General features: G+C 42.2%; 1 protein-coding gene across 2 annotated transcripts; it reads left to right on the top strand.

Moving 5' to 3' along the window:
• Positions 1-962: 962 nt before the first annotated feature.
• Positions 963-3,287, top strand: LOC123130624 (uncharacterized). Of its 2 annotated transcripts, XR_006463933.1 has the most exons (3): positions 963-1,270; positions 1,557-1,620; positions 1,699-3,287. XR_006463933.1 is itself a non-coding variant. In XM_044550464.1 (2 exons), exon 2 carries the CDS (start codon positions 1,759-1,761, stop codon positions 2,377-2,379), a length of 621 nt encoding a protein of 206 aa, XP_044406399.1. In that variant the 5' UTR covers positions 963-1,270; positions 1,557-1,758; the 3' UTR covers positions 2,380-3,287. The 2 variants fall into 2 exon arrangements, 1 of the variants encoding a protein (XP_044406399.1); XM_044550464.1 differs by having other exon boundaries at positions 1,557-3,287.
• Positions 3,288-25,020: the final 21,733 nt, after the last annotated feature.

Genomic DNA, 25,020 nt, shown 5'->3' with positions numbered 1-25,020 from the left:
AGAAAGGGGTTAAAAACCGTTTGTATAGCACCTCGTTGTTCCAGTGACGCCGACAGCTGTCCACCTCCAAGAACTCATTACCCTCACTGCTGGTCCCTCCGCCGCCAACTGACTCATCGCTGTTGTAGCAACACAGAGAGAAGAGAATGAGCGGTAAAGAGGAATGGAGTGCACGCGAGAGAGAGGGAACTGACATAGCCAATCAGGTAACGACCGCCAACCCCCTCTCTGTCTCCCTCTGCTGACGTGGCACCATCGAGCGGGCCTAAGATGTCAGAAATTCAGGTTCGTTGGCTCCAATCGACCATCAGTGTTTATTGAGAGTCTCTACTCCTAATGTCTGAGTTGGTTGAATAGTACGGTTTATTTTCGTCCCACCACTTTCAACCGTTTTATTTGGCTGGGTTTTTTCGTCCCCTCCCCCACCCTATCGGTTAGTTCCGCGTCACGTCTGAACGAATCAGAATTTTCCATGCTGGCGCAAGTTATTTAGTAATATCTTTATGTGAAAGAATCAATCACGATCAATCTCATTAATTAATTAGCCTTACCATAAATTAGACTGTTCATCAGTACACAGGCTAATCAGTACCCTCACATCATTCCCACCTAATGAAATCCAAGAGTCTACGTTACTCTAATAGTCTGCCATAGTATCTAATGGCTTAGATTGAATGTTCTGTTGTGGTCTGCCAGGATTTGGCTGCTCCACAAACCACGCCAACAGCTTCCTTATGTGCATCGTCCTGATCAATGAAATCACGCGTCCTTATCAATCCACGCCGTCGTCCCAAATAGAAAAGAATTATATGAAATCAGGTCTCACATGCTAGTATGTAAGACCCATCATGATGGATGACACGTGGCATTTACAAATCACAAAGCATCTACCCGACCCCTATTTGAAATCAGAGGGGAAGATTAGATACTTTATGATTTATGAATGTCACGTGTCATTCATCAAGATGAGTCTCACCTGCTAGCCCGTGAGACCTGGTCTTGTATAATTTTTTTCCGTCCCAAGTCAGGTCACCCAGAAATCTCCTCCTGATGCTGATCAAGCACGAGGGGATCAATCGCATGGCGTCCTGGGGAAATTATGTGGCCTGGTAGGACCATGAGGGCCGGACCATCTCCACCACCATGTGTGTTGATGCTTCCGCGTGCCTCGGCAAGCTCCGCGATCAGATCCTTGTCGGACGCACTTCCTTCGCCGACGTCGCGGCACAGGACTCCGATGGCTCCTCCACCTACCGCAGCGGCGACCCAGGTACGCCATCAGTCGCCCGGGCCGCCGCCCCGCCGCCTTTCAGATAGGGTCTTGGATTTTGGTGCGCCACTGCTAGGATTTGGGGTTTACTCCTGGTGATTCAGTCGGTTGTTGGTTCCTCTCGAGGTATAGCGGATGCGTGCGTTCGTTTCTTGGTTGCTATTTGCAGATTCAGTACATAACAAGTGAAGCAACATATATTGTGATGAGAAATATATGATCCTGATTTTTGGTCACTGCCAAATCGACGACGCTGATTTCTCTTGTATGTCCGCCTCCTTGGCAGTGTCGTTTTTGTAGTTACAATATGAAGATGATTTGGATGCTCATGTTCAAGTTTGCATCCTTGGGTGAGTTTTGGTTCTTCTCAACATGAGATAACTTTTTATTTTCTTTCATTCTTATTTTTTAGCTCATATTCTGTCTAGCTAGCATAGGATCCATGGAAGATATCCACTTGTGGGAAGACAAATAGCTTGTTGGAAAGCATGCTCGCTGACGGTGGCATCCAGGACGACGATGCGCTCGGGGACAACAACTACCACCCGCACGAAGGCATTCCTGCGGAGGGCAGCGTCCAGCAGGGCGACGTCGTCCGCCTATATGATGGCGTGCCCACGGAGGACTGTGTCCACCAAGACAGCGAGTTGTTGTACGGACGCCACATCCTCGGCCATGCCGTTCAGGAGGTTTGCTGCCTTGCACAGCCGACGATGGTGACTATGTGGCGCATACAGACGGCCAACATGCGCGCAGACGATGGCCACGGCATGGCGCAGGCCAATGTCCAGCACTCGCACGCCTCGCGAAGTCGAGGAATCTACGGACTCCGCCAGGTTCCCGTGGATGACGACCACGTCATTGTCATTGTTGTTATGGAGGACGATCACCATGAGCAGGCCAGTGATGGCGAGACGTATTGCACGCGGGCAGCCAGCATGCGGGTGCCAATGATGGCCACTGCATGGCGCAAGTCGACAGCCACCACCACTTGCACACAGGCGTCCACTACTTGCGCCGCTGCTCTTGCTGGCCTTCTCTGTGTTGTGTACTCTTTCCTTCTTAATATACTTGCATGCAATTCTCCTGCATGTTCTCAGAAAAAATGAAAAAAAATAAGTAAAATTGAAGCAATTATTTTTAGCTGAAATTTCTTATCTATATGCAAACTAATTGTCTGTTTTTAGTACTCTTGCAGGACATCAAAGAACAGTTGTTGCAGACTTTGGATATTGATTAACTCATTTTTGTTGTTTCTAAGCTTCCTTGATTTTTCTAATATCTATTTTGATGTTTCTCTTGGCAGCAAGTATCAATTTAATGCTTGAGAAGACTCGGACTCTGAAAATTTTAAGTGTGGGAGATTGTGCTTTCAAAGTTATTGGTAAAGGTGATTATGAATGAATTCATATTTATCTTAAGGTTATTAAAATACTTCAAATGTAGTTTAAATTTTTCTTTTCTTTATTAACATACAAGACAAGATGTTCTCAACATGCCCTCACGACCATTACTTTGACATTCCATACCTGGTAATCTCCATGGCAATTCGGTAACCATATTAGGATGCACTGCTATTTACTTTTTGATTAAACTGAATGAGCTATTTTTATGTTTATTTTGAAGTAGCACCAATATGACAGGGGGAAATGATATAAAACTCTACCTCGTGGCAATTTTAAAAATACCAATTTTGCAGGTACTTGTGATGTTGATTGCCACTATACAACTAGCCAGGCAGCTTGATAGGTGACTAGAGAAAAATGAGTGAATAGGAGAAGGTAAATGGCAATTCTTTTCAATTCTATTTGGCAAAATAATGGCCAAACCAGTATTGACGTCAGTACTGAAACCACAAAGGGGATGTGTTACTGACTTCTGCCCTAAACATCTAGATATATGAAGCAATGCAATGAAAGCCGAACCCCGAGCGTGGGTGTGTTCTTAGGCCACTGATTGTAAGTGACATTGTAAACTATAATAAATTGTTGTTTCTCATAGAAGAAAAAATATGCCATGAATGGTGTGTCGTCGATAATTTTTTAGAGGTTGGTGGAGAGCGGGTTATATTATTCTGGTGTGACGTCATCCTAGCCACGCTAGAATCAAAGCGTCCCCCTCCCGTTTGGAGTGGTGGAATATGGATACGAGGACCCACTATCTCGACGACAAAAGGTGGGGCAAACCGTCACCGCCATTTTCTCGCTACGGGGAGAGTTAGGAGAGAGTGAACCATGACTCTTTGATAATATGTGACGCTCACTAATTAAGTGAACATGAAAAGTTATCCTTTGCCGATTCCATCAAATATATCTGCTTGCATGCAGTTCAAAAAAAAGCGGCCGATCCTAATCTTCTCTAGAGGTGTACGAAACGTGGGAACTATATCATCTGGCTTTGGTTCTTTATTAGCATCCAATCTGGAAAATACTCTTCTATGTATTGGTACACGCTCTGTATGATGAGCAACAACATGTATTGATTTCCTTCCAAATACAGGAGCAATTATAGGTCCACAAAGCTAATGCACACGGTCATCATTTCCTCGATGAAACCTGATGGCATGCATGCCAATAATTTTCGCAAATTTTTCATGGCTTGACTCATTAACTGGCTCAACTTTAGTAGGATTATGGATCAATGGTTCCATGCACGTATCACGGTTAGCATAGCAAGGTTTATATGTTTGATTAGCAAAGTCATTTCCTCCCGCATCCTATAATCTATATAGAGCATGGTAATGTTAGAATATAAAATAACGGAAGCAAAAGGAATTTCTCATGCCACACTTTTTTACCTACTAATAAAGCACGCATTGTACTGATGTTTACAAAAAAGGCACGCATTGATTCTAGCAGGTTCATCGTCGCGCACTTTTTGCGAATAAGTCCATGTGGTTTCTGGTAATTATACATGTTCTCCTTTTTTAAGTGGATCTGAAACGTTCTATTTTTGCCAAAAGAAAAACCCTGCACCTATCTTATCCAAAAGCATGAGGCCAGGCTCGTCGACGGCCGTGTTGCAGGAGGCTTCGCGCCTCCCCTCCGGCCGGCTCTCTCGGCCTCTCCCTCCTCTGCCCTCGGCCTCCGGCTCTCCCCTCCGCCTCCGGACCTCTCAGCCTGCTCCCCTCTGCCTCAGGCCTCCTCGAACCCCCTACATGTGCCCAGCGCCCTCCATCGCTGCTGCCGGTGCCTTCACTCTTTGTTCCTCTTCGTCGCACACAGCAGCGGCGGACGTATAGAGCCAATGCGGTCAGGGTCGAGCGGGCAAAATCAGGGGCCTATGCAAAATTTAAAAATGGAGCCCTAGCTCACTAAAAAAATTGAACTAATGAGTAATTACAATGTATATATATCTCGTAGAAGAAAAATTATAATGTATATAATATAATGTCTTACATAACAATTGGACATATAATTTTTTTAAAAAATATCATTCTTTTAGTATTCTTTGAAATGAAATCTTCAGTGATATCCTTGTAATCAATCTTCTCCAACATTTCACTCTCAAATTTTGTTCTCTTTCTTTTCTCTTGCGCTTAGAGGAACCAGATTGATGTTTCCCCATGATGACTCAAATCTGCATAATTGAAAGACAACATACAAAAGATTAATAAATAATAATTGAAGTTATAGAGTAGCATATATCAATCACAATCAATCTCATTAATTAATTAGCCTTAAGTTATGGCTTTCAGAAGTATTTAAACATCATGTCTTTTATATGGTTGTCTACCTTTTCAAAAAAATTGAGGATCAATTGAGCTATCAAACATAATATAGGACACAAAAATAGAAGTGTATGAGCATGTAGTGTATAATTGGGGAAATTAGGGGAATGTACTAACAAGTGACAAGCATATTTCCTTGGGTCGTCGATGATGCTTCCTTAGCTCACACAGTAGTTCTCTTAATGCGTATCGTACTCGATTTGATTGGCAGGCTTCACATAATTTGTGTTCATGTGGTAAGATCAATGGACCTGTACTGCTAGGAATTATATCACAGACTATGTGCTACTTTATTAATTGTAGTTTCTTTGTTCAGATAGTTCTTTGGAGAAAAACCACTTCTTCTCCCGACGTATATGTTTCTTGGCAAAATTTGTTGTGATACTAATCTTCCAAAGATTGTTATAAGAAATAAGTATATTTACTATCTTATCTCATCAGTTGGCTAATTCTATAAAAGAACTAGTAAGGAGATTTCTTAGCAGTACTTTATATGTTTGCAGCAGTGAGATAATTTTATCCTATATGACTTTCTTTCTCTCGCCTTTCCTGATTTCGTTTTCCCCTCCATTTTTTTCAGGTTCCAAGGTTTGGTCGCAGCTAGCTTGATTTGGAGACATTTCCTGTTAGGAGTTAAACTTTGGTTGGAGGCATTGAGCTTTGGCTGTAACTAGCTTTGTTACTTGGTATACCTCTGTCGGTGTTCAGGTAAACACTATCTACCACATTGTTTATTCTAGGGTTTACTCTGGTGTCAAGTGTACTATATTGCTAGATTTAACTTTAATCTATGAGTTGCTCTGTATCTATTTCGGCATAAATGGTTCATACTAGGATATAATTAGTGATCTTACTTCTGTTGCTTCTTGGTGACTATGAAATATATTGCATTTTCATGGAAGGAGGAGCCGGGTAGTTGTGGAGCGGGTCGTGGGAGAGGCGGTCGGCGAGCGCGGGCTGGACGAGAAGGTGATTCCAGTGATGGCGACCCTGTCGGCAGGCAGGGCAGGGTCGATCGTGGCCATCATGGTGTTTCCGAGGGAGAGCGAGGCATCTACCATGACGTAGCTGAAGAAGTCGATGCTCGGGGCGACGTTGGCCACCGTGGCCGGTGTGAAAGCTGATGGACTTAAAGGCCGGTGACAGGTTCGCTGCCTTCGCACCGTCTCTCAACTTGGTGGAGACACGAAAGAAGAGCCATGGCGCCATCAAGACCTCGACGCATGCTGCCGTGACCACGACAGGCCATTGTGCTGGTAATAAAGATAGTTTTTTGCAGGGTGCTGGTAATAAAGATACTAATTGTATACATATTCCCCAGCCTCGGAAACATTAGATAAATATCCAACTTATTATTGAAAAATCTTGATTCAAGATAAATGAAACCTTTCCTATATACAATGAGCTCAGAAAACATTAGATAAATATCCAACTTATTATTGAAAAATCTTGATTCAAGATAAATGGAACCTTTCCTATATACAATGAGCTTATTATTGAAAGTTGCATCGATTGTGCTATTATTGCTGAAATAAGAGGCTTATGTGAATTTGTCAATCTTTTTGTACCTTGTAATACTGTTTTTCAGTCTTTGTGTACCTTGTAATAGTGATTGTCAATCTTTGTGTACCTTGTAATAGTGACACGTGGATGCATGAAGTTGAGTGACACTCCCTCCGAAAAAATATAAGAGCGTTTAGATCGGAAAGTCAGTTTGGCTCCCGGGAGCATATGCTTAGGGGCCCAAATTTTTTTTGAAAAAAAATCAAGACAAAATTTGTTTGTATACTTAGTCACATCCAAGTGCCACCTACAAATTTGGAGGCAAAAAGCTTAAATATTTTGGCTTGAGCAAAAAAACAAATTGAACACCAAAATGTGAGCCCAAATTTGTTTTTTTGGCCGATGAAACACCGCCGCTCTGCTTCGCATGAAATTGTCATGCATGCTTGCAACACTAACACAAACATCTACAAAAAAATCAGAATTTTTTGAAAACATCTAATATAATTTTTTGCGTTACTGTTCTAATTTACAGAGGGAGTACTAATACTATTTAAAAATGGATGATATATATCCAGTTATCAGTTCTTGGGTGGCGATCGATTTGGATGGTTAAGGAGATACGAAGATTACCCAAAAGGAAAAAGATGAAGATAATTTAAGGATTTAATTAGTGATCTTACTTCTGTTGCTTCTTGGTGACTATGAAATATATTGCATTTTCATGGAAGGAGGAGTCGGGTAGTTGTGGAGCGGGTCATGGGAGAGGCAGTCGGTGAGCACGGGTTGGATGGGAAGGTGATTCCAGTGATGGCGACCATGCCGGCGGGCAGGGCAGGGTCGATCGTGGCCATCATAGTGTTTTCGAGGGAGAGCGGGGCATCTGTCATCACGCAGTTGAAGAAGTCGATGCTCGAGGCGACGTTGGCCACCGTGGTAGGCGTGAAAGGTGACAGACTTAAAGGTCAATGACAGGTTCGCCGCCGTCGCACCGTCTCTCAACTTGGTGGAGATGCGAAAGAAGAGTCGTGGCGCCATCAAGACCTCGACGCATGCTGTCGTGACCACGACCAGGCCATTGTGCTGGTAATAAAGATACTTTTTTTGCGGGGTGCTAGTAATAAATATACTAATTGTATACATATCCCCCAGCTTTGGAAACATTAGATAAATATCCAATTTATTATTGAAAAATCTTGATTCAAGATAAATGAAACCTTTCCTATATACAATGAGCTTAGAAAACATTAGATAAATATCCAACTTATTATTGAAAAATCTTGATTCAAGATAAATGGAACCTTTCCTATATACAATGAGCTTATTATTGAAGGCTGCATCGATTGTGCTATTATTGCTGGAATAAGAAGCTTATGTGAATTTGTCTATCTTTTTGTACCTTGTAATAGTGTTTGTTAGTCTTTGTGTACCTTGTAATAGTGAGTGTCAATCTTTGTGTACCTTGTAATAGTAACACATGGATGCATGAAGTTGAGTGATACTCCCTCCAAAAAATATAAGAGCATTTAGATCGGAAAGTCAATTTGGCTCCCGGGAGCATTGTAGGATCGAAAGTATGTCTAGAGGGGGGTGATTAGACTACTTGACCAAATAAAAATCAAGCTTTTCCCAATTTTAAGTCTTGGCAGATTTTAGCAACTTAGCACGAGTCAAGCAATCAACCTACACATGCAAGTCTAAGAGTATAGTAGTGGAATGTAAATCATTGCATATGAAGGTAAAGGGAGGAGTTTGGAGGGAGCAAACGCAATGTAGACACAGAGATTTTTGGTATGGTTCCGATAGGTGATGCTATCGTACATCCACGTTGATGGATACTTTGACCCACGAAGGGTAACGATTGCGCGAGTCCATGGAGGGATCCATCCACGAAGGGTCCACGAAGAAGCAACCTTATCTATCCCACCATGGCCATCGCCCATGAAGGACTTGCCTCACTTGGGGAGATCTTCATGAAGTAGGCGATCTCCTTGCCCTTACAAACTCTTTGATTCAACTCCACAATCTTGACGGAGGCTCCCAAGTGACACCTAACCAATCTAGGAGACACCACTCTCCAAAAGGTAATAGATGGTGTGTTGATGATGAACTCCTTGCTCTTGTGCTTCAAATGATAGTCTCCCCAGCACTCAACTCTCTCTCTCTCTCCCAAATTTGGATTTGGTGGAAAGATGATTTGAGTGGAAAGCAACTTGGGAAGGCTAGAGATCGAGATTCTTGTGGTTGGATTGGAATATCTTGGTCTCAACACATGAGTAGGTGGTTCTCTCTCGGAAAATGAATGGTAGAAGTGTACGTTCTGATGGCTCTCTTCATGAATGGAGGTTGGGTGGAGGGGTATATATAGCCTCCATACAAAATCTAATCATTACACACAATTTACCAAACTCGGTGGGACCGAATCATGAAACTCGGCCAGACCGATTCAGTTCAAAATGTGAACATTAGGATTTTTTGTGGGACCGACACATCAACTCGGTGGGACTGATTTCATTAGGGTTTGGGCATAACGTCAGTGAGACCGATCACATAAACTCAGTGGGACCGATTTCTGTAATAGGAAAACAGAGAGTTGACCAGGCAAACTCGGTGGGACCGATCGCTCATTTCGGTGAGACCGAAACGTTACGAAAAGGAAACAGAGAGTTTGCATTGCGAACTCGGTGGGACCGATCGCTCATCTCGGTTAGACCGAAACGTTAGGAAGGGAAACAGAGAGTTTGCAATCCCATCTCGGTGAGACCAAGATCCCTATCGGTGAGACCGAACTGATTAGGGTTTCTCGCTATGGCTATGTCAAATGAACTCGATGGCGCTGGATAGATCAAATCGGTGGGGCCGAGTTTGACTTTAGGTTTAGGACATATATGGATATGAGAAAGTGGTTGAGGGATTTTGGAGCATATCACTAAGCATTTTGAGCAAGCAAGCCATTAAGCAACACCTCATCCCCTTTTAATAGTATTGGCTTTCCTATGGACTCAATATGATCTTGGATCACTAAAATGAAAAAGAAGAGTCTTGAGCTTTTGAGCCAATATGTGTCCTTAGCATTTTGAGGGGTCCACATTCCTAGTCCATGCCATGCCAATCATTGAACTTTCTAAAATGATCATCTTGAAAGAGCATTAGTTTAATGAGATACATGTTGTTATGAATTACCAAAACCACCCAGGGATAGTTGCACTTTCAATCTCCCCCTTTTTGGTAACTGATGACAACATATAGAGCAAAGCTTCGACAAATGATAATAAGATTGAAAAACATCGTCACTTTGAGAAGTATGTGATAAGCAAGAACTCCCCCTAAATTTGTGCATTATTTAAAATTTGCTTTTGAATGCAAATGCACAATCGATTAGGATCATGGGTTACTCTTCCATGTCACATACATCTTGGTAGAGCGCTCAAAATGATAGAATATGAAATATGCACTCATCACCAAGGTAAAGTGAATGATTATACATGAGAGATAAATAATGTCATCATTCAAGCACAAGCATTAAAGTAATATGATCAAGCACATGATCATACAAGTATCTCACACACATAAACATAGAGTATCATCCAAGCAAACACACAAATAAGTATCAACCAAATAGCAAAGGCAAAAGGAAGCAAAGCTCTCTCTCTCTCTCTCTCGAAGCCTATGATATATACACTTTCTCCCCCTTTGGCAGCAAGTTACCAAAAATCTTGAAAATGCATAGTGCTATGCATCTCTCTAGGCTTGATCTTTGGGAGGAGGCGTTGAGAGGACTCCAAGGACGAATGCATCTGTTGAAGTTGTTGGAGCTAGTGGAGTGGCAACTAGAGGTGCTACTGATGTTGTGGCTGCAGGTGATGTTGTAGTAGATCTTGTGTCAGTCACTGGCACTACAGCAGATCTCTGTCCCCTTGGCACTCTCTAAAAGGCATCTGTGGTAGCCTGCCCTTTCCTCTCCTTAGCTTCTTTCTGGAGCTGCTCAACAGCTGTCTGCATCTCTGTCACCTTTAAATCAAGATCATAGAATTTTGTTTCAATGATCCTCTCTAGGCTTTCTTGGTTCTGAGTCAGGGTGGCCAATCCCTTCTCGATCCTCAAGGTGGCTTGAATCAGATATCCAAGTTGATCTTGCTTAGATTTGAGAAACACTTGAGAAGCATATTCAGCACTTGGCATCTTTGTTGCCTTCTCAGCTTTAGCTTTTTCCCTCTTCTCTTGAGCCTCTACAGAAGTAGGATCTTCAGCATTCATGACAACTGTGTTGTCCTCAAAATCTGGCCTCAAGGGAAGATGTTTCTTGTCCAACAGGTAGGTGTCTATGCCCATCTTGGAGTTGATGAGCATCTAGATGTGTGGAGCATACCCACATGACCTATTTTGATCTGCAGTTGTCCTCTTGATTGTCTCAACAATCAGACTCGTCACTTTGAACTTTTGGGGCACATCAAACAACTGCAGCAAGTTAATGGAATGGCCTCTGATCATTCTATGACCTCCTGACTTGGGCAACAGGGTATGCCTCAAGATTGTGTTGATGGTGGTCAGACCAGACAATAGATAGTACATAGAGCCCATCTCGTGAGTCTCCAAGGCTTTGTATGTAATCTCCTTATACATGTTAGTCATGGAGTTGTGATCCTTCTTCTTATTGGCATATGCATCTATGCCATCTTCATGCTCTATAGGGGCATTGATCAGTTTGGCCCATTCAACAACTGTCGATTGGTACATGGTACCCTCAGACATCCAGACAAATCTGCCATCAGGATAAAAATGTGTTGTGGAGTAGAATTGCATGATGAGTTCATCATTCCACTTGGTCAATTTCTGACCCACAAATTTGTCCACTCCACATAGCCTGAAGCTCTCATGTACTCATGGAAAGTGGTCTTCATTGTTGTCAATATACTTCCAGTCTGCCCACTTCATATCACAGACAATTGGCTTCTTATCAAGCAAAATGGTCTCATAGAAGTCTTGTTGTTCCTTGGTGTGAAACCTATAGTCCACAGCAGTCTTTCTCCTCGCAGCATATGGATTAGATTGTCTGCATAGTCTGAGACCTGCATCCTTTCTGATCTTCATGTTTTCTACCACTGGATGATTGTCATCATGGTCAGGGATCTTGGGCTTCAGCTTCCTAAGCACTTGGGCTTCAGCATCTTCTTCTTCTTCTTCAATCTCAGTCTCAGGCACTGGGCCTTGTTCTTTTCAGCAACTGGTATATTCCTTGTGCTCCTCTTTGGTGCAGTCTTGGGAGCTGGAGCAGAGGCCTTGGGAGCAGTCTTGAGCTTAGAGGAAGCAGCCCCAGACTTAATGGCATCCCCATAAGCTTTTGAGCTTTAGTTGCTGGTGCAGCATCCTCTTCTTCCTCTTCCTCTTCCTCTTCATCCTCAGCTGGGTCTTCCATCATAGAGGATCTCCCAATGACTTTGGCCATAGTTTTCTTGACCCTTTCTTTTCTCTTCTTGCCCTCACCAGTAGCCTCTTCAGTTGATTTGGAAGTCTCAAGAGTGGAGGCTCTGGCCTTTGACATGGGCACTCTTTTTGCAGGAGCCTTTTTGTGCATACCAGGCTTTGTGGATGCAGTTGTGCCAAAGTCCTTCTTAACAACCTTTTTCTTGGAGCTAACCTCCTCCTCAATAGCTACATAGTCTTCATCTTCAGACTTAGAATTTCTCTTCCTTCTCTGCCTAGTAGCAGCCTTAGGCAGGTTGCTAGGAGTACTTCTGTTGCCTTCATCATAACTGCCAGAGGGACTAGTGAAGGAAATATGCCCTAGAGGCAATAATAAAGTTGTTATTTATATTTCCTTATATCATGATAAATGTTTATTATTCATGCTAGAATTGTATTAACCAGAAACTTAGTACATGTGTGAATACATAGACAAACAGAGTCACTAGTTTGCCTCTACTTGACTAGCTCGTTGAATCAATGATGGTTATGTTTCCTAACCATAGACATGAGTTGTCATTTGATTAACGGGATCACATCATTAGAGAATGATGTGATTGACTTGACCCATCCATTGGCTTAGCACGATGATCGTTTAGTTTGTTGATATTGCTTTCTTCACGACTTATACATGTTCCTATGACTATGAGATTATGCAACTCCCGAGTACCGGAGGAACACTTTGTGTGCTACCAAACGTCACAACATAACTGGGTGATTATAAAGGTGCTCTACAGGTGTCTTCGATGGTACTTGTTGAGTTGGCATAGATCGAGATTAGGATTTGTCACTCTGATTGTTGGAGAGGTATCTCTGGGCCCTCTCGGTAATGCACATCACTATAAGCCTTGCAAGCAATGAAACTAATGAGTTAGTTGCGGGATGATGCATTATGGAACGAGTAAAGATTCTTGCCAGTAACAAGATTGAACTAGGTATTGAGATACCGACGATCGAATCTCGGGCAAGTAACATACCGATGACAAAGGGAACATCGTATGTTGTTATGCGGTTTGACCGATAAAGATCTTCGTAGAATATGTAGGAGCCAATATGAGCATCCAGGTTCCGCCATTGGTTATTGACCGGAGACGAGTCTCGGTCATGTCTGCATAGTTCTCGAACCCGTAGGGTCCGCACGCTTAACGTTCGGTGATGATCGGTATTATGAGTTTATGTGTTTTGATGTACCAAAGGTAGTTCGGAGTCCCGGATGTGATCACGGACATGACGAGGAGTCCCGAAATGGTCGAGGCGTAAAGATTGATATATTGGACGGCTATATTCGGACACCGGGAGTATTCTGGATGGTTTCGGAGAAAACCGGAGTGCCGGAGGGGTTACCGGAACCCCCCGAGGAAGTATTGGGCCTTAGTGGGCCTGAGGGGAGAGAGAGGGCAGCAGCCTAGGAGGTGGCGCGCCCCCTCCCATGAGGAGTCCGAATTGGACTAGGGGAGGGGGCGCGACCCCTCTTTCCCTCTCCCTATCCCTCTCCCTCTCTTTCCTTCCCCCTTCCCCCTTCCTAGTAGGACTAGGAAAGGATGAATCCTACTCCTACTAGGAGGAGGATTCCTCCTCTCCTTGGGGCGCACCAAGGCTGGACGGCCTCCTCCCTTGCTACTTTATATACGGGGGCGGGGGGGGGGGGCACCCAAAGACACACAAGTTGATTGTTCCAAGCCGTGTGTGGTGCCCCCCTCCACCATAATCCACCTCGGTTATATCGTAGCAGTGCTTAGGCGAACCCCTGCGTCGGTAGCATCATCATCACCGTCATCATGCCATCGTGCTGATGGAATCTCCCTCGAAGCTCTGCTGGATCGGAGTTCGTGGGACACCACTGAGCTGAACGTGTGCTGAACTCGGAGGTGCCATACGTTCGGTACTTGGATCGATCGGATCGTGAAGACGTATGACTACATCAACCGCGTTCTCATAACGCTTTCGCTTACGGTCTACGAGGGTACGTAGACAACACTCTCCCCTCTCGTTGCTATGCATCACCATGATCTTGCGTGTGCGTAGGAATTTTTTTTGAAATTACTACATTCCCCAATAGTGGCATCCGAGCCAGGTTTATGCGTAGATGTTATATGCACGAGTAGAACACAAAGGAGTTGTGGGCGTGGGTATATACATATTGCTTGCCATCACTAGTTGATTCTTGATTCAGCGGCATTGTTGGATGAAGCGGCCTAGACCGACATTACGCGTACGCTTACGCGAGACTGGTTCTACCGACATGCTTCACACACAGGTGGCTAGTGGGTGTCTGTTTCTCCAGCTTTAGTTGAATCGGATTCAATGAATATGGTTCTTTCTGAAGATCAAAAAACAATCACTATACCGCATTGTGGTTTTTGATGTGTAGGTAAGAACGGTTCTTGCTCAGCCCTTAGCAGCCACGTAAAACTTGCAACAACAAAGTAGAGGACGTCTAACTTGTTTTTGTAGGGCATGTTGTGATGTGATATGGTCAAGACATGATGCTAAATTTTATTGTATGAGATGATCATGTCTTGTAACACAGTTATCGGCAACTGGCAGGAGCCATATGGTTGTTGCTTTATTGTATGAAATGCAATCGCCATGTAATTGCTTTACTTTATCACTAAGCGGTAGCGATAGTCATGGAAGCAATAGTTGGCATGAAGACAATGATGCTTCGATGGAGATCAAGGTGTCAAGCCAGTGACGATGGTGATCATGACGGTGCTATGGAGATGAAGATCACGGGCACAAGATGATGATGGCCATATCATATCACTTATATTGATTGCATGTGATGTTTATCTTTTATGCATCGTATTTTGCTTATATCAATGGTAGCATTATAAGATGATCTCTCACTAAATTTTAAGGTATAAGTGTTCTCCCTGAGTATGCACCGTTGCAAAAGTTCGTCGTGCCGAGACACCACGTGATGATCGGGGGTGATAAGCTCTATGCTCACATACAACGGGTGCAAGACAGTTTTGCACATGCAAAATACTCGGGTTAAACTTGACGAGCCTAGCATATCCAGATATGGCCTTGGAACACTGAGACCGAAAGGTCGAGCGTGAATCATATAGTAGATATGATCAATATAGTGATGTTCACCATTGAAAACTACTCCATCTCACGTGATGATCAGACATGGTTTAGTTGATATGGATCACATGATCACTTAAATGATTAGAGGGATATCTGTCTAAGTGGGAGTTCTTAAGTAATATGATTAATTGAACTTTAATTTATCATGAACTTAGTACCTGATAGTATTTTGCATGTCTATGTTGTTGTAGATAGATGGTCTGTGCTATTTTTCCGTTGAATTTTAATGCGTTCCTTGAGAAAGCAAAGTTGAAAAATGATGGTAGCAATTACACGGACTGGGTCTGTAACTTGAGGATTATCCTCATTGTTGCGCAAAATAATTACGTCCTGGAAGCACCGCTAGGTGCCAAACCCGCTGCAGGAGCAACGCCAGATGTTATGAACGTCTGGTAGAGCAAAGCTGATGACTACTCGATAGTTCAGTGTGCCATGCTTTACGGCTTAGAACTAGGATTTCAACGACGTTTTGAATGTCATGGAGCATATGATATGTTCCAGGAGTTGAAGTTAATATTTCAAGCAAAATGCCCGGATTGAGAGATATGAAGTCTCCAATAAGTTCTACAGCTGCAAGATGGAAAAGAATAGTTCTGTCAGTGAGCATATACTCAAAATGTCTAGGTATAACAATCACTTGATTCAACTGGGAGTTAATCTTCTGGATGATAGTGTCATTGACAGAATTCTTCAATCACTGCCACCAAGCTACAAGAGCTTCGTGATGAACTATAATATGCAAGGGATGGATAAGACAATTCCCGAGCTCTTCGCGATGCTAAAGGTTGCGGAGGTAGAAATCAAGAAGGAGCATCAAGTGTTGATGGTCAACATGACCACCAGTTTCAAGAAAAAGGGTAAAGGGAAGAAAGGGAACTTCAAGAAGAACAATAAGCCAGTTGCTGCTCAAGTGAAGAAACCCAAGTCTGGACCTAAGCCTGAAACTGATTGCTTCTATTCAAAGGTACTTGCCACTGGAAGCGGAACTGCCCCAAGTATTTGGCGGATAAGAAGGATGGCAAGGTGAACAAAGGTATATGTGATATACATGTTATTGATGTGTGCCTTACTAATGCTCGCAGTAGCACCTGTGTATTTGATACTGGTTCTGTTGCTAATATTTGCAACTCGAAACAGGGGCTACGGATTAAGCGAAGATTGGCTAAGGACGAGGTGACGATGCACGTGGGAAATGGTTCCAAAATTGATGTGATCGCGGTCGGCACGCTACCTCTACATCTACCTTCGGGATTAATTTTAGACTTGAATAATTGTTATTTGGTGCCAGCGTTGAGCATGAACATTATATCTGGATCTTGTTTAATGCGAGACGGTTATTCATTTAAATCTGAGAATAATGGTTGTTCTATTTATATGAGTAATATCTTTTATGGTCATGCACCCTTGAAGAGTGGTCTATTTTTGATGAATCTCGATAGTAGTGATACACATATTCATAATATTGAAGCTAAAAGATGCAGAGTTGATAATGATAGTGCAACTTATTTGTGGCACTGCCATTTAGGTCATATTGGTGTAAAGCGCATGAAATAACTCCATTCTGATGGACTTTTGGAATCACTTGGTACTTGCGAACCATGCCTCATGGGCAAGATGACTAAAACACTGTTCTCCGGAACTATGGAGCGAGCAACAGATTTGTCGGAAATCATACATACTGATGTGTGTGGTCTGATGAATATTGAGGCTCGCATCGGGTATCGTTATTTTCTCACCTTCACAGATGATTTGAGCAGATATGGGTATATCTACTTGATGAAACATAAGTCTGAAACATTTGAAAAGTTCAAAGAATTTTAGAGTGAAGTGGAAAATCATCGTAACAAGAAAATAAAGTTTCTACGATATGATCGTGGAGGAGAATATTTGAGTTACGAATTTGGTCCTCATTTGAAACAATGCGGAATAGTTTCACAACTCACGCCACCCGGAACACCACAACATAATGGTGTGTCCGAAGGTTGTAATCGTACTTTACTAGATATGGTACGATCTATGATGTCTCTTACTGATTTACCGCTATCGTTTTGGGGTTATGCTTTAGAGACGACTGCATTCACGTTAAATAGGGCACCATATAAATCCGTTGAGACGGCGCCTTATGAATTGTGGTTTGGCAAGAAACCAAAGTTGTCGTTTCTTAAAGTTTGGGGCTGCGATGCTTATGTGAAAAAGCTTCAACCTGATAAGCTTGAACCCAAATCGGAGAAATGTGTCTTCATAGGATACCCAAAGGAGACTGTTGGGTACACCTTCTATCATAGATCTGAAGGCAAGACATTCGTTGCTAAGAATGGATCCTTTCTAGAGAAGGATTTTCTCTCGAAAAAAGTGAGTGGGAGGAAAATAAAACTTGATGAGGTAACTGTACCTGCTCCCTTATTGGAAAGTAGTTCATCACAGAAATCTGTTCCTGTGACTCTACACCAATTAGTGAGGAAGCTAATGATGAAGATCATGTAACTTCAGATCAAGTTACTACCGAACCTCGTAGGTCAACCAGAGTAAGATCCGCACCAGAGTGGTACGGTAATCCTATTCTGGAGGTCATGTTACTTGACCATGACGAACCTACGAACTATGAGGAAGCGATGATGAGCCCAGATTCCGCAAAATGGCTTGAGGCCATGAAATCTGAGATGGGATCCATGTATGAGAACAAAGTATGGACTTTGGTTGACTTGCCCGATGATCGGCAAGGCATCGAGAATAAATGGACCTTCAAGAAGAAGACTGACGCTGACGGTAATGTTACTATCTACAAAGCTCGACTTGCTGCGAAAGGTTTTCGACAAGTTCAAGGAGTTGACTACAATGAGACTTTCTCACCCGTAGCGATGCTTAAGTCCGTCCGAATAATGTTAGCAATTGCCGCATTTTATGATTATGAAATTTGGCAAATGGATGTAAAGACTGCATTCCTGAATGAATTTCTGGAACAAGAGTTGTATATGATGCAACCTGAAGGTTTTATCGATCCAAAGGGTGCTAACAAAGTGTGCAAGCTCCAGCGATCCATCTATGGACTGGTGCAAGCATCTCGGAGTTGGAATAAATGTTTTGATAGTGTGATCAAAGCATATGGTTTTATACAGACTTTTGGAGAAGCTTGTATTTACAAGAAAGTGAGTGGGAGCTCTGTAGCATTTCTAATATTATATGTGGATGACATATTGCTGATTGGAAATGATATAGAATTTCTGGATAGCATAAAAGAATACTTGAATAAGAGTTTTTCAATGAAAGACATCGATGAAGCTGCTTATATATTGGGCATCAAGATCTATAGAGATAGAACAAGACGCTTAATTGGACTTTCACAAAGCACATACCTTGATAAAGTTTTGAAAAAGTTCAAAATGGATCAAGCAAAGAAAAGGTTCTTGCCTCTGTTACAAGGTGTGAAATTAAGTCAGACTCAATGCCCGACCACTGTAGAAGATAGAGAGAAAATGAAAGACGTTCCCTATGCTTCAGCCATAGGCTCTATCATGTATGCAATGCTGTGTACCAGACCTGATGTGTGCCTTGCTATTAGTTTAGTAGGGAGGTACCAAAGTAATCCAGGAGTGGATCACTGGACAACGGTCAAGAACATCCTGAAATACCTAAAAAGTACTAAGGATATGTTTCTCGTTTATGGAGGTGACAAAGAGCTCATCGTAAATGGTTACATCGATGCAAGCTTTGACGCTGATCCGGATGACTCTAAGTCACAAGCCGGATACGTGTTTTTTGAACGGTGGAGCTGTCAGTAGGTGCACTTCTAAGCAAAGCGTCGTGGCGGGATCTACGTGTGAAGCGGAGTACATAGCTACTTCGGAAGCAGCAAATGAAGGAGTCTGGATGAAGGAGTTCATATCCGATCTAGGTGTCATACCTAGTGCATCGGGTCCAATGAAAATCTTTTGTGACAATACTGGTGCAATTGCCTTGGCAAAGGAATCCAGATTTCACAAAAGAACCAAGCACATCAAGAGATGCTTCAATTCCATCCGCGATCAAGTCAAGGAGGGAGACATAGAGATTTGCAAGGTACATACAGATCTATGATCAAATGTTCTTATTTGACTCTAAGTCAATATACTCATCGTTTAAGAACAAGTGGGGTTACCACTTTTACATAAAGCATTGTTGTGTTCACACCATTAGAGTTGCTTTAGCTCAATTCTTAGAGTAAAGCTCCCCCTAGATGTGATATCCCCCCTAAGAGGGATGAACTAACCTTGGGTTTTGTCGACGATGACTTCATGTAGATGTTGAAGATGTGGATGGTCAATGTTGATGTAGATCATTTGGAGAAATCCATTGGAGTGAGTTGCACTTTCAATACCTACACGGGTTGGTCCCACAAGGAACAAACAAGTATATCCATAGACATAGAGTGAAGTTCACACAAGAAGATGTCCATGAAAGCATTAGGTTAGCTTGTCCCTTGTATTACCAACAAGAGGGTTTGTGACTCCCTAAACTGGTGCAAGGTGTGGAAATTATTTGCACTTGTTCTCGCCAAAATGATATGAGTGAAGTATGTTGGCGGAGTCACCCTCAAGAACTCTCTAGTTCTTCTTCTTCGGGATCCACATCAACTTGATGGGAATCCTTGGAGTTGTAGTCATACTTGATGAAGTAGAACTTGATGTAGTCTTGGGAACCCACTTGACCAAGGCCTTGAGGGCTTCTTCAAATTCATCAATCTCCTCTTGAAGCTTGTGCTTGCCTTTGTGCTTGTGGTCTTGTGGTGGAAGATCATCTTGATCTTGTGTCCCCTTGAAGGAAGTAGGATCATACTTTTCTTGTTGAGGGACAAACTTCGTCTTGGGGTATTGATCTTCTTTCCACTCAACTCCATTGGGATTGAACTTTCGTTCAAAACCAACACCTTGATTCTTCCGGTGCCTTCCTTGCTTGCGTACAATTTCCTCAAATTGCTTATTTCCGGCAAGACTCTTGTAAACACCTTTCTTTATAATTCCCTTCAATAAACTATTTTCTTACTCAAGTGTAACTTGGATAAGAGAATCATTAGTGGAATGAAGAGAACTACTAGAAGCAACATTATTGGATTTAGCATGATTATTGTTACTACTAGAAGAAGAATCTTTCTTACTCTTGTTGCTAGATTTTACTTGTGGCATGCAAATAGACAAGAGTAAAGGCTTGACAATGTATAAAGAACTTTTCTTACGAAGATCATCATTGATTGTCTTTAAGAACCCATGCTCTTGCTCAAGGTTGAGCTTTTCAAAGCGTAGCTTCTCATGAGTCTTTAAAAGCTTTCGATGATCTTCCAAGGTAGTTTCATGATCTAACTTAAGAGTGTTTAGTTCTTTAGTTAGATGCCCAATCTCCTTCTTATCATTGTCATTCGTTTCATCTTGATTAGCAAGATTAATAGCAAGTTCATCATAGTTTTCATCACTAGAGTTGTCAACAAGTAAATCATCATCACCTAGCAAATCATCTTCATCACTATTGAAATCAACATACTCGGGGTGTGATACCTTTGGGCTTTTAGCCATGAAGCATCTTTCAATTCCTTCATTTGGTGAGTCAAATATGTCATAGGAGTTGGTCGACACAAGTGCTAGATCGGCAACACCTTCATCTTGAGTATATTCGGAGTCGGAATGATAACTTCTCTCGGAGTGATGGTCGGAGTCGGAGCCGGATACCCATTCACCAATGTGAGCTTGATGTCTTCGTTTTGTGTAGCTCCTTGATGACTTGTCCTTCCTTTCCGAATCCTTACTTCTGCGAGAGGTTCTTCCTTCATAACGATCATCTCTACTCCTTATCTCTCTTGGAGGTGATTCTTCTCTTCTACTTCTCCTTTTGGGTGAGTCTTCTCTTCTTTTGTAGGGAGCCATACACTCATTGGAATAGTGTCCGAGTCTTCCATAATTGTAGCAATTACGCTCATGACTAGAAGATATTTTGTCATTGTAGGACCTTGACTTGAAACTTCGTTCCTTGCTTCTACTCTTGTAGAACTTGTTGAAGTTCTTCACCATTAGGCTCAATTCCTTATTGAAGGCTTGTTTCTCACTTGATGATATAGGAGCATCACATGAGGCTTTGTAAGCACAACTAGACTTGTTGTGATAGAGGCAAAGGTGTCCCGTCTTTCGATGAGATGATGGATATCGCTTTGGTGGCAGTCGACTTTGACGATCCGACTACGAACGTGCGAGGACGTCGCGCCTTAGCAATCGCTAAACCAACTCCGAGAGGTTATTGACCACGCCGGAGCACGATCAACCTGACCACGAGGGTCTGTTTCCTGCAAGCAAACGAAGAACAAGCAAGAAACTGAGATTGCAATCTGGATATTGCGAATATAAGATGAAAGCTTTATTGATCAAGGTGGGGTTCTGTGACGCCTTTGTCTGGTCGTTGAACACAAACGAAGTACGCGAAGTTGCAGCTATGGAGAACTTTTAATCTAAACAAAACCCAAAGTCTAAACGATGCCCTAAGAGCTGTATATATGGAGGAAGAGGGGGGAATTTCATGGCCCTTGGTGGAGGGGTCCGAAATCAACCCAATCTCTTGTTTCCCCACACATACGGACTCTAAAAATAGCCTATACTTATGTATTTCGAAATTACATGGGCCTGGCCCAATAAAAAGGTGACGCAGCACCTAAAATAGCCTCTGGACGAAATTTATGAAGTGGCATCTTGTATATTTCGTCCAAGGCTTCATGCACCCATTATGGTGGCTTCAAAGTCCTGAAATCATCACTTGTAACTCCGTTCTTGTTCCCCTTGCGCATGCCATCATCTCCATGCTTGTTCTTGCTCCAATGTTCATCCTTCTCCAAGCTAGGCCCTTCATTTGTAAGCAAAACAAATGTATCCAATTTAGGCAGCATCATATTCTCATGAACATTAGAATCATTACCAAGAAACGAAAGTACCTGGTAATTTAGTTGGCGTGCACGAGCTCTAGTAATTGGTCCAGTATGTATAGCAGCAGGGGCTGTGGGTGTAACAATTGTATTGATGTCCTCATCATGTTGTGAAGCTCTTCTTTATCCTTGAGTGGCATCTCATGAGCAACAATTTTTCCAATGACTTCCATTGGCTTGAGATCTTTATAGTTGGGCATCATTTGGATCAATGTGCACAAAGTATCATATTTTCCATCCAAGGCTCTTAGGATCTTCTTGATGATGAATCTGTCGCTCATCTCTTCACTTCCTAAGCCGACAATCTCATTTGTGATGAGAGCAAGCCTAGAGTACATTTCAGCTACACCTTCACCATCCTTCATTTTGAACTTGTCAAGCTGACTTTGAAGCACATCCAATTTGGATTGCTTGATGGAGTCGGTACCTTCGTGCATATCAATCAAAGTATCTCAAATTTCCTTTGCATTATCAAGACGAATGATTTTGTTGAATTCTTCGGGGCACAATCCGTTGAAGAGGATATCGCAAACTTGGGCATTATATTGCAACATCTTCAACTCTTCCGCGGCGGCTTCACGGTTCGGTTCTCTCCCATCAAAAAATTCACCTTGCAAGCCAATACACGCAATAGCCCAAACGGCGGGGTTATGTTCAAGAATATGCATTTTCATCTTATGCTTCCAACTAGCAAAATTAGTAACATCAAAGTAAGGACCTCTACGGTGGTAATTTCCCTCGCTAAACGTCATACTCTCCTAGGTTGTGAAACCAAGGCTATGATCACCAAAGCTATGGAAATCAAGGCAAATGGAGACCAAAACTCTAATACCATTTGTAGGATCGAAAGTATGTCTAGAGGGGGTGATTAGACTACTTGACCAAATAAAAATCTAGCCTTTTTCCAATTTTAAGTCTTGGCATATTTTAGCAACTTAGCATGAGTCAAGCAATTAACCTACACATATAAGTCTAAGAGTATAGCAGCAGAATGTAAATCATTGCATATGAAGATAAAGGGAGGAGTTTGGAGGAAGCAAATGCAATGTAGACACGAAGATTTTTGGCGTGGTTCCGATAGATGGTGCTATCGTACATCCACGTTGATGGAGACTTCAATCCACGAAGGGTAACGGTTGCGCGAGTCCACGGAGGGCTCCACCCACGAAGGGTCCACGAAGAAGCAACCTTATCTATCCCACCATGGCCATCACCCACGAAGGACTTGCCTCACTTGGGTAGATCTTCACGAAGTAGGCGATCTCCTTGCCCTTACAAACTCCTTGGATCAACTCCATAATCTTAACGGAGGCTCCCAAGTGACACCTAACCAATCTAGGAGACACCACTCTTCAAAAGGTAATAGATGGTGTGTTGATGATGAACTCCTTACTCTTGTGCTTCAAATGATAGTATCCCCAACACTCAACTCTCTCTCATAGATTTGGATTTGGTGGAAAGATGATTTGAGTGAAAAGCAACTTGGAAAGGCTAGAGACCAAGATTATTGTGGTTGGATTGGAATATCTTGGTCTCAACACATGAGTAGGTGGTTCTCTCTCAAAAAATGAATGGTAGAAGTGTAGGCACATTTCGATGGCTCTCTCCGCGAATGGAGGTTGGGTGGAGGGGTATATATAGTCTCCACACAAAATCTAACCGTTACACAAAATCTACCGAACTCGGTGGGATCGAATCATGAAACTCGATCAAACCAATTTAGTTCAAAATGTGAACATTAGGATTTTCGGTGGGACTGACATGTTAACTCGGTGGGATCGATTTCATTAGGGTTAGGGCATAACGTAATCTCGATGAGACCGATCACATAAACTCGGTGGGACCGATTTCTGTAATAGGCAAACAGAAAGTTGACCAGGCAAACTCAGTGGGACCGATCGCTCATTTTGGTGAGACCGAAACGTTACGAAAAGAAAACAGAGAGTTTGCATTGCGAACTTGGTGAGACTGATCGCTCATCTCGGTTAGACCGAAATGTTACGAAAGGAAACCGAGAGTTTGCAATTCCATCTCGATGAGACCGAGATCCCTATTGGTGAGACCGAACTGACTTTAGGTTTAGGATATATGTGGATATGAGAAAGTGGTTGAGGGCTTTTGAAGCATATCACTAAGCATTTTGAGCAAGCAAGCCATTAAGCAACACCTCATTCCCTTTTAATAGTATTGGCTTTCCTATGGACTCAATGTGATCTTGGATCATTAAAACGGAAAAGAACAGTCTTGAGCTTTTGAGCCAATATGTGTCCTTAGCATTTTGAGGGGTCCACATTCCTAGTCCATGCCATGTCAATCATTGAACTTTCTGAAATGATCATCTTAAAAAAGCATTAGTTCAACAAGCTATATGTTGTTACAAATTACCAAAACCACTCAGGGATAGTTGCACTTTCAAGCATATGCTTTCGGGCCTAATTTTTTTTATAAAATAATCAAGACAAAATTTGTTTGTATACTTAGTCACATCCAAGTGCCACCTGCAAATTTGGAGGCAAAAGCTTAAACATTTTGACTTGTGCAAAAAAAACAAATCAAACACTAAAATATCACCCTAAATTTGTTTTTTTTGCCGATGAAACACCGCTGCTCCGCTTTGCATCAAATTGTCATGCATGTTTGCAACACTAACATAAACATCTATAAAAAATTCAGAATTGTTTGAAAACATTTAATACTTTTTTTGCGTTACTATTCTAATTTACAGAGGGAGTACTAATATTATTTAAAAGTAAATGATATATATCCAGTTATCAGTTTTTGGGTGACGATCGATTTGGATGGTTAAGGAGATACCAAGATTGCCCAGAAGGAAAAAAAATAAAGATAATTTATATTTATCGTTGCATCATGAAAACTGGATGTAACTATGTTTAACTCGTATTTCTAAATTAGAAGAATAATTTGATCAACGTGTCTATATTTTTATTATTCCGTGGCAACGTATGAATATTCGGTTTTCTTCCTTCACGTGCATTCTACTAGTTTTAGTAAGGAAATTGTGTG

Source organism: Triticum aestivum, chromosome 6A, assembly GCF_018294505.1.
Source record: "Triticum aestivum cultivar Chinese Spring chromosome 6A, IWGSC CS RefSeq v2.1, whole genome shotgun sequence".
NCBI classification, from domain to species: Eukaryota; Viridiplantae; Streptophyta; class Magnoliopsida; order Poales; family Poaceae; genus Triticum; species Triticum aestivum.
The sequence above is the reverse complement of the archived record's forward strand: the minus strand, read 5'-3'. Positions and strand labels throughout refer to the sequence as shown.

Coding starts and splice junctions, on each gene's coding strand:
- LOC123130624 (XM_044550464.1), top strand. CDS start 1,759: ATGCTCGCTGACGGTGGCATCCAGGACGACGATGCGCTCGGGGACAAC.